The following is a 9,741-nucleotide window of genomic DNA, read 5'->3' as shown; positions in this document are numbered from 1 at the left end:
AAAAAAAAAACGTGTGGAGATAATTTGATTAAGAGGCTGAATAAGTGAATAAGAAAAGGCAATTTAAAACTTCAGGAAAGTACAAAAGCTATACAAGAAAAGTTATATTCCAAATATGAAAGAAACTAAACTGTAATATTGGAGCAGGTTTGAATCTCAGTCCACGAATTTAAAAAAAGCAAACAAACACCTTAACTGTTAATGATAGGGTGGTGATAGGGGGTTAGCCCTTAGAGCAAAAAATCAAGTCTTCTATCTGCACAGGTTACCTCTTAAATGTCTGCCATTCCAGTCTACATGCTCTTTATAGCTGGTGAATCTCTCCTGCCTTCCTGTTATGGTGGGACACAGGTGTCTTATATGAAGTCGCCCAGGGTCTCATCTACCTAAACACACAATGCAGCTGTCACCCTTTTGAGTCTTGCCACCTCCCCTAGGTGCTTCCACAAAGTGAATGGCCCTTCCTCCTCTGGAAGAGCCAAACCTCATTCTCTTCTCTTCTCAGCCAGAGTGAATCTCCTTGTCTTGGGGAAAAGGGCCTGCTTCTCTGAGACACTGTGTGCACCCACAAGTCACATTCCCTTTTGTTTCTTTCCCCAATTCCAGTAAGTTCTCTAAAACTATTAAGGTTGGAGGAAGAAACAATAAAGATAAGTGGGATAAAGCCAAAACTGGATGGCAGAGCAAAGTAGAAAGAACCCGCATCCTCGATGCCATTATTCAGCCATTGAGTCCTGTCCCCTTTCCTTATTGTTAAAGCCAATGCGAGTTGGCTTTTCTGTCACTTGCTATTCAGTGCATCCTACCTGATACACAATTTGGTGTCAGGAATAACAGTGCTGCAAATAACAGACTTAGGATATGTCCACATCCTAATTCCTGGAACCTGTGAATGTGAACTTATTTGGAAAAGGGGTCTTTGCAGAGGTAATTAGGTGTTCATTTTGGCTATTTTCAAGTTCAGTCGGATGTTGAAGAGATACAAATAAAGATATTTTAATTTAAAAAATTCACATTTGACCTTTGTTACATAACCATTCCTCAAGATCAAAAAAAAAAAAAGTCTTTTCAATAGAACTTCACATGACTTAGAAATTTAAGTTTTTTTTTTAATTTAGTTTCATGGCTTATTTGGCAATGTTACTAATGTCAAAAATGTATTCTCTATAACTATAACTCTGGGAATCTGAACACCTGAGTTTTGTCTTGGCCATCATGGGGGGAGGCCTTGGGCAGGTCACTTACTCCTCTGAGAGCTCAGTACTACTGTGGAGCTATCAGTGGTTCTCAAGCACCCACAGACATCGGACTCATCACCTTGTTACAAGCACAGATTTCTGGGCCCCATCTCAAGCCACTGAATCAGATAATCTAACATTGAGGCCAGGGATCTATGTTTTTAATTAACCAGGCGATTACAATGTACAGTTTGGGAACTACTGGATTGGATGGGCTCTGGGTTCCTTCTAGCTCTAAAAATGTGATTTTCTGATTTCTGTTTCTTGTATTACTGTTTGTCCTATCTCTACTACTAGATATTATGCTAAAAAACAGAACCACAAAATAAACAATAAAAAAAAAAACCAAGACCATGATTTAGTCATCCTTACATCCTTCCAGCACTTACATAGTGCCTGGTATGTTGTAGACACTCAATAAATATTTGAAAAAGATTAATCAATGGCGATGAAATAAATGAATGTTATTTTATGTGGATCCCAATCACCTATGAACAGAGAGATTTATATAGAAAGAAAATATCATAAACTTTTACCTGATATAATCTTGCACTCCCTTTCTGCTCTACTACATATTTCAAATAATGTGTTGTGGGAACGAGGTTAATGCATATTTAGAGACCCAGTAGGAAAGTGGTTGAGATGCTTCTGTGGGCCCGATTATCCTGCAGTATTTCCCAGTGGTAGCGATAACTGAGAGATGCTCATGATTCAGCAGAAGCTCGGTTTCCTCCCATTGACATTTCCAGGTCCAGAAAAAGGCATATCCTGAATGAGTGACAGATGTTCTTGGGGCCATGCTGTAGGTCTTTGCACCTGCAAAGGCCACTTCAAGTTTCTGTGAGTCCCCAGTGAGTGGGAAGAGGCACTTGTCTTCTGCTAGAAGTTATCCATAAATTCTCCGGCAGTGGGTGTCAGCCAAGCAAAGTGTCCCGCAGAATGTCTGATACCACCTCTTGTGACCCTACAGTCTTTTTTCCCACCCCCCTCCCTCCTCCACACTCCACTGACCACCCTAGACTTCCCCAGCTCAGACACTGTCTGCTGGCTTTGGAAGGTACCGGCTCAGGATGAAATCTGTCACAGGGGTGGGCAACTTAGCCAATGGAACGTAGAGGAGTTTGGCATCCAGGCCAGGGTTATAACGGATTCTGGGGCTCCGGGAAACAATGGCATGCTCCATGCTGTTGGTGACCTCGCTGATCCTTGGCTCTGCCAACTGCATCATGTTTTTTAACTTGTCGGTATCTGTTTGAAAGTACAAGAGGGAAGGAAAGTCAAAGGCTCTGTTACTCTTCATAATAGGTGGTTTCTTCTGAATTCTATCCAAACTCCCTTTCCATCAGATCCCTGATCCAACATTTCAGGCAGATCTATCATACCCTCCAGGTTGTCCCTTAGGCAAACACCCTGTAAATAATCTTATTTCTCTTCCTGAGTTCAACAATTGTGTGTTGAATTAGCAATTAGAAGAACTGTGCCCAGTTCTGCCACTTATTAGTTGCGTGATTTTGAGCTTAAACTTCCATCATCTGTAAAATGAGGATAATAATACCTGCTCTGGAGAATCATAAAGATGAATAATAGCAGGGTAGACAGTGGGGAGGACAGAATAGAAGACAAGTGTATGTAAGTGCATGGGAAAAATGGGAAGAAATAAGTAAAAATACTGTCTGGTTGGTGGGATTCCTAGTCACTGGAGGCTCTTTTATTCTCCTAGATAGGTCCTAGAGTTCCCAAATTTTCTACAAAAGCATGCAAAAAAAAAAAAAAAGATGTTATTAAAAAATAGTAACAGGGGTACCTAGGTGGCTCAGTTGGTTAAGCATCTGCCTTCGGCTCACGTCATGATCATGATCTTGGAATCCTGGGGTGGAGCTCCCTGCCCAGCGGGGTGTCTGCGTCTCCCTCTGCCCTTGCCCCCCTTGCTTGTATGCGCACTCTCTCTCTCTCTCTTTCTCTCTCTCTGAAATAAATAAATAAATAAGACCTTTAAAAAAAAGATTTTATTTATTTATTTGACAGAGAGACAAAGCAAGAGAGGAAACACAAGCAGGGGGAGTGTGAGAGGGAGAAGCAGGCTCCTTGCTGAGCAGGGAGCCTGATGCGGGGCTCGATCCCAGGACCCCGGGATCATGACCTGAGCTGAAGGCAGACGCTTAGCGACTGCGCCACCCAGGAGCCCCAGTCCTTTTAAAAAAAAAAAAAAAGACCCTTGCCTTGGTCATGAGGCCACTGTGGGGGGTCAAATGATCTAAGGCACAGACAGGTATGTTGTAAGGCTCTAACAAATGTGAGGGGCTATTCTGTTCACGTCGTGCGCACGGGTATGAGGATATGTGGATGGGTGCAAGGCATCTGAGTGGTCCAAGTCTGCCGCAGCTCACCACACAAATAGGAGACAAGCCACATGGTACACTTACGGGGCCCTGATGTGCACCTTTGCCCCAGGACTCTGGCAGGTCACTGGGACCCCCACTTCAATGAGAGCCCCAAGAGCTCTGGAGGAAATGGTGCCTGAGAGTCAGACTTGCCAGTAAGGGATTAAAACTTGAAAAACAGAAGAATAATAGCTGGCCCAACTTTGGGGATGGTCTAGGAAGACAAGGAATTCATCTCCTCTGGGCAAGACCCTGGTGAGCAGTTGATGAGGGCAGGCCAGGGTAGTTTAAGTACCCTTCACCCCCAACTCCAATGAACCACCTCTTTGTTTCCTACTGCAGTGAAGCAGCTGTGCTCCGAATAACTTCTCTGTACTCATGTCAGTGCATTTTCACCTGTTTGCCTACAGAATAATGTATGCCAGGTGCCAGGAGTGGGCAGCATCTCCCCTAACACTCTTCTCCCCACAAAGGCTGTCGTTCTGCCACTCTGAGCAGTTGCTCCCTTGGTCTCTATTCTCAGATCCCAGCCCTGCCACTAGTTGTGTGGCCTTGGGTCCATAACCCCTCCGAGCCTCCATCCCATTATCTCTGCAACGAAAACGAGTCAGTGATCCCCAAGATCTCGCTGTTCCTCTCAGAGACCCCCTCTCCCTCCCAGAGAACTCACAGTTGTGGAAGTACTCCTCCCCATAGCTATCCCGGGTCTCCTGAGGCAGCCGCTCCCACAGCCTTCGCATACGGGACACCAGGCCCTCCTTGCCCAGGATGGATGTTCGATAGTTCCCCGGCTCAATGATGCTGACCTTCACCCCAAAGTAGTGGAGCTCACGCCTGGGAAAGAAGAAAGACTCAGTCTGGGGCCCTGAGATGACAAAGGATCATCAGGGAGAGTCACTTCTGACCCCTCTACAGGAGCTTATCTCCCCAGGATCCTAGAGGTGCTCCCCCACCCCTGTACCAGACTGGCATTGCCTTCATGCAAATAAGGGCCTCAGCCCTTTCCCAAGCAATTTACATTAGGCAAACCCAGCAGGAAAAAAGTCAACAGAGAATCTAGACCAAAGCCCTGCCTCCTACCAGGTTCCTCCCACTCAGCCCCACACCCAACAACCACATGGCAAAGAGAGTGAGGGGTCTGGGCAAGGTCTGAATCCTCCTCTGAGGGTCTCCCGTGGGCATGTCTGCTTGAGAGACTCTCCCTCTAACTCCCATAAGCCCAAACATGGTTTTGCTCACTTTGGGACAGGAAGGGAAGGGAGGGAAGGCAGGAAGACAGCCTCCTATCACCACTCCCTCTTCTCCTGGTCCTTGGGGAATGCCCCCAAGGACTAGCCTTCTTCCTGCTGCTGTGTTAGCTCCCCACCTCCGGAACGCCCCTGCCCACATGCCGTCCTCCCTAGCCCTCTCTTCCTGAGGTGAAACCTGCAGGACTCCCACCCAGAGCGGTTTGGCACCAGGACCCAGTCACCTGATGCTGTCAGAGAAGGCCTCGACGCCAAACTTGGAGACACAGTAGCCACCACCGATGACTGCCACACGACCACCTGAGCTGGACATGTTGACGACCCTGCCCCGAGCTTTTTTGACCAGGGGCAGCATATGGAGGGTCACTTCAATCAGTCCCACCAGGTTCACATTGATCACCTTCACGAAGTCCTCCTTTGTCAGCCATTCATTGGGTCCACTGGGCAGGCCCACACCAGCGTTGTTCACCAGGGCCCAGAGGCCTAGGGGTGTGATGGAGGGAGAGAGAACCACACAGAAATCATTAGCCTCTCTGGAACAGCACCAGAGTCCACCACCCACCAGCCCAGGGCTGCCAAGGCACAAGATGGCCTGGCTGGTGGCAGGAGGTGGGGAGCTGTGACGGCCCAGAGGAAGATATGCCTTTTACTAATTAGTTTTCCTAAAGGGGCCCTTTTTCTGACTCACTAAGTCTGTCCCTGTGTTAGCTGGGACCCTGTACCAGCTACAACCCAGGCCTTAGCTAATAGCACCTAAGCTGTTAGCCCTGGGAAAAGAGATATCATTTTCATACCAATGAAATAATGGTTGAAGTCCTTCAGCTCTCATGCGTCCCCCTCTCTATTCACCTAAGTGTAAGAAACCAACTCCGTTTTGCACATTACCAAACTCAGTCCATTCATTCACACATTCATCCATTCAACCATCCATTATCTATTCTCTGTCAGTTACAGAGGAAGGTGCTAGAGACATAAAATGAACAAGATAGAGTCTTATCCCTCAAGGAGCTCACAAACCAGAGAGGACATTAATGATATCCGTAAGTAAATATGTAACACATTTAAGTAAAACAATCCTGAAAAAAATGTAATAAGGGCTCTCTTTCAGATATTTAATTTGAGTTGGTATAAATGGAGAGAAATAATGCTAAGTATTGTCATTCAACTCTGCAGGGACCCATGCTTGAAGAGCCTCAAGTTCTAGCCTCTAGTTCAATTCTAGTTCTACATCCCGCTTTGGACAAGTCACTTCCTATCTCTGGGCCTCAGGTCCTTCATCAACTGGACAGAACAGTTGCTTCCAGCCTGTGGTTTGCAATCCTGAGACTCTTCCAGGCTGAACCCCAGCACCCGCTCAGGGAGGAAGATGCAGGGGAGGCTTGACTTTCATTTGTTTTACATGTTGAGCTCCCAGGTGAAATTCCACTTGGAGGAGGATGTTTGATGCTAAAAACATGTTGGAAAGTCTCTAAATGATACCTAAGGACACTTTCCAGCTCTTTCATTCAAAGATTCCATAAACCCCACTGTCCTGGCTCCTTCCCTTCCCCTCATCCCACCAGCCCACCTTGACCCCTGCAGCCACAAGATACTCCTCCCAGCACAATTCCACTCTCTTCTGATGGCCGGTCTGGATGTAAACACCACTCTTGGTCCACCCCTCCTCCTAGGTCTGGGATCCACACACAAGCCATGCCCCCACCATATCATCCTGCCTTCCTCCAACTAGAGAGACCCCAGAGACCGGCTGGCTGGCAGGACTCGAACCTTCCCAGCCAGAGGAGACTCTGTTGTCTTACAGAGGAGGAAATGAGGCTCCTGAGACCCAAAAACTATAAAACCCCAGTGGTCTCTGTCTGTGGAAAAGGGACACACACTCGCCACGACCTGTGATCACCCTGGCAAACAGCTCTGCCTGCTGGCAAACCAGGAATACCTTCATTTTTTTTTCCTGCACGGAGCAACTAGAGAACCGTCAGAGCAGTGTGAATAGCTTTAAGACTGTGCCAACCTGTCATATCCAGAGATTCTCAGGGGCAACAAGAAAGCATGCCAGAAACCCTGCCCCCCACCTTTCCAGTGCTTCTTAGACCAAGGATGTTACCCAATGTGGTAGTCAGAATAATGGCCCCCCAAAGATGGCCCCATACTAATCCCCAGAACCTGTGAACACGGTGGGTTATGTGGAATAAAGGAATTAAGATAGCAGATGGAATTCAAATTGTTAATCAGCTGACCTTAAAATGGGAAGATTATCCTGGACTAGCCTGGTGAGCCCAATATAATCATAGCAGTTTTTTAAGTGGTAGAAGAAGGCAGAAGACAGAACCAGAGAGACAGCAGTGTGAAAAGGACTTGGCCCTACCTTGTTGGTCTTGAAGATGGAGGAACCGGGTCATGAGCTAAGAAATGCAGGAAACCTCTAGAAACTGGGAGAGGCAATGAAAGGGATTGTCCCCTAGAGCCTCCAGAAGCAACACAGCTTTGTTGACACCGTTCCTCCTGTTCCTGTGCCCATGCCCTGCATGTAGGAAGCTTCCTGGGCAGCCCAGCCCAGTCAGCCCACAGTCTCTTTTCCCAAAAGGAGTGGTCACTCTGATGTCAGCACTTAACCTGAGGTCAACCCAATATCCTCCATGATGTGAGGAAGAGAACACATCTCTCTCCCTCTCCTGCCTTCTAGCCTGACACAGTCAAGGAGAGCAAACATCAGTGAGACCCATTTTGGACTTCTGACCTCCAGAACTATAAGATAATAAATTTGTGTTGTTTTATTTTTTTTTACAGATTTTATTTATTTATTTGAGAGAGAGAGAGAGAGCAAGCATGAGCAGGGGGAGGGAAAGGCAGAGGGAGAAGCAGTTTCCTTGTTGAGCAGGGAGCCCGATTGGCGGGGGTGGGACTTGATCTAGGACCCCGGGATCATGACCTGAGCCAAAGGCAGACGCTTAACTGACTGAACCACTCAGGCGCCCCTAAATTTGTGTTGTTTTAAGTCACTAAGTTACTGCTTTAATTTATTACAGCAGGAACGGGAACCTAATATATCCGGTGACTCATGAACACAAGTGGCTCGAGGCTGAATATGGGGCACTGGGCAAGGCAGCCTATTGAAGAAAGAGACTGACTCTCACTGAATTATTCATCAATTAGTTCATTCAACAAAAATTTACTGAGCACTTTACTAGATGCCAGACACGGCCTGTGTACTAAGGATAGACAAGGAAAAGAGACAAAAAGCCCCTCTCCCCCCAGCCCTGCCCTGGAAGTTTTATTCTAGCAAGGGAAAACAGACAATAAATAAGAAAAATAAGTAAAACATATTGTGTATTGGATAGTGGTAAACGCTAAGGAGAGAAATAGAGCAGGGCGTTACTGTTTGGTTCCTCCTGGGTCCCAGGGCTGTCCGGCCCCCACTTGTTGTGGGGCCCCTAGACTAGTGCCCTTAGGAGTCAGGACGTCCCTCAGCCTGCTGTCCCACAACAGAACCACCCCGTTCCTCCTGTTCCTGTGCCCATGCCCTGCGTGCAGAAAGCTTCCCGGGCAGCCCAGCCCAGTCAGCCCACAGTCTCTTTTCCCAAAAGGAGTGGTCACTCTGATGTCAGCACTTAACCTGAGGTCAACCCAATATCTTCCATGATGTGAGGAAGAGAACACATCTCTCTCTCCCCTGCCTTCTAGCCTGACACAGTCAAGGAGAGCAAACATCCCCACTCAGGGAGTCCAACCTCCTGTTCCCTTTCCCCTCCCCCCAGCCCGATCCCAATAAGAAAAGTGCTTACATTTCTATAGGAGCTGATGGTTAGGACTACCCAAGTCCCAGAGAGGCAACTCCGTCTTTAGAGATTTTGTACATACAGAACACATCTTCCTTCTCCCACATCCTATGGCAGTCTCCCCCCACCCCTCTGAGTTTCTGGCAGAGAAAACTTCCTTGGGGAATCACCCCTTCATGTGAATACACCAAACCACACAATGGCTTCCAATCCCACTGAGCCAGAGCCCCAGCCCCCTTCTCTCCATCACCTCTCCCACCGCATCTGAACAACAGTGTCCCTGATCACTGTCAGATGCCTGGGGGAGAAAGAGAGAAGGAGACACTGAGAAAGCCAAAGAATGCAATTTGCCCCACCTTGCTCGCCCACTTGGTCCCTCACCCACTGGGTCGCTGCCTGTATGCTCTCGGTCTTGGTGACATCCAACAGGGTGGTCTGCAGGCGGTAAGAGGTATCCTGCTGAAGCTTCTGGGCCCCCTCCTCAGTGAAGCAAGCAGCCAGCACCCGCATGCCCCGATCGACCAGTTGCCTGGCCAGCAGGTTCCCGAAGCCCGAGTCACAACCCGTGATGAAGACGTACTTGTCTGAGAGGTTGCGAACGAGATTGCAGTTCTTGAACCAGCGATACATAGAGGAGAGATCAGTGATAGCCGCCATAGAGCAGGGGGAAGGTGATGGCCAAGAAGATTGGGCTCAGGGAACAGTGGAAGAGGCTGGTCCTCTGAGCCCCACCTGGCAGTCTGCTGGAACCCACTGGGAAGTGCTCTCCTCTCTTCCACCGCTGGCAACAGATCCAGGGCTCCTGGGTGAGCCACTTTATAATTTCTATAGGTGGATACATCAACACACCAATTAGCCTAGATGCAAGAAATTCAAGTCCAACCTGAAGCTTTGTGACCTCAGACAGTCCTGGTGGCTGCCTCTCGCTCTCCCCCAGCCCTGATGGGTGAAGCTGCCAAGGATGGGAAAGACCTTGTTGGTGATGACGATGCTGAGAGGTGGCTCATCTTGCGTGGTCTGAGCAGTGCAGGTGAGAAAGGAGGACTCAGCCCAGAGAGCCTCCCTGGAAATCCCCACCTCTGGCCTGGGTATCGAAATC

At 48.0% G+C, this 9,741-nt stretch overlaps 1 protein-coding gene across 1 annotated transcript; it reads right to left on the bottom strand.

Annotated features, from left to right (window-relative positions):
* Positions 1 to 2,254: 2,254 nt before the first annotated feature.
* Positions 2,255 to 9,299, bottom strand: SDR9C7 (short chain dehydrogenase/reductase family 9C member 7). Its single transcript, XM_027594431.2, has 4 exons — positions 8,999 to 9,299; positions 5,091 to 5,349; positions 4,290 to 4,453; positions 2,255 to 2,486 (listed from the first exon to the last, which is right to left on the bottom strand). The coding sequence occupies exons 1-4, from the start codon at positions 9,297 to 9,299 to the stop codon at positions 2,269 to 2,271; spliced, it is 942 nt and encodes a 313-aa protein (XP_027450232.1). The 3' UTR covers positions 2,255 to 2,268.
* Between the last annotated feature and the right edge of the window lie 442 nt (positions 9,300 to 9,741).

This window comes from Zalophus californianus, chromosome 9 (assembly GCF_009762305.2).
Source record: "Zalophus californianus isolate mZalCal1 chromosome 9, mZalCal1.pri.v2, whole genome shotgun sequence".
Lineage (NCBI taxonomy): Eukaryota > Metazoa > Chordata > Mammalia > Carnivora > Otariidae > Zalophus > Zalophus californianus.
The sequence above is the reverse complement of the archived record's forward strand: the minus strand, read 5'-3'. Positions and strand labels throughout refer to the sequence as shown.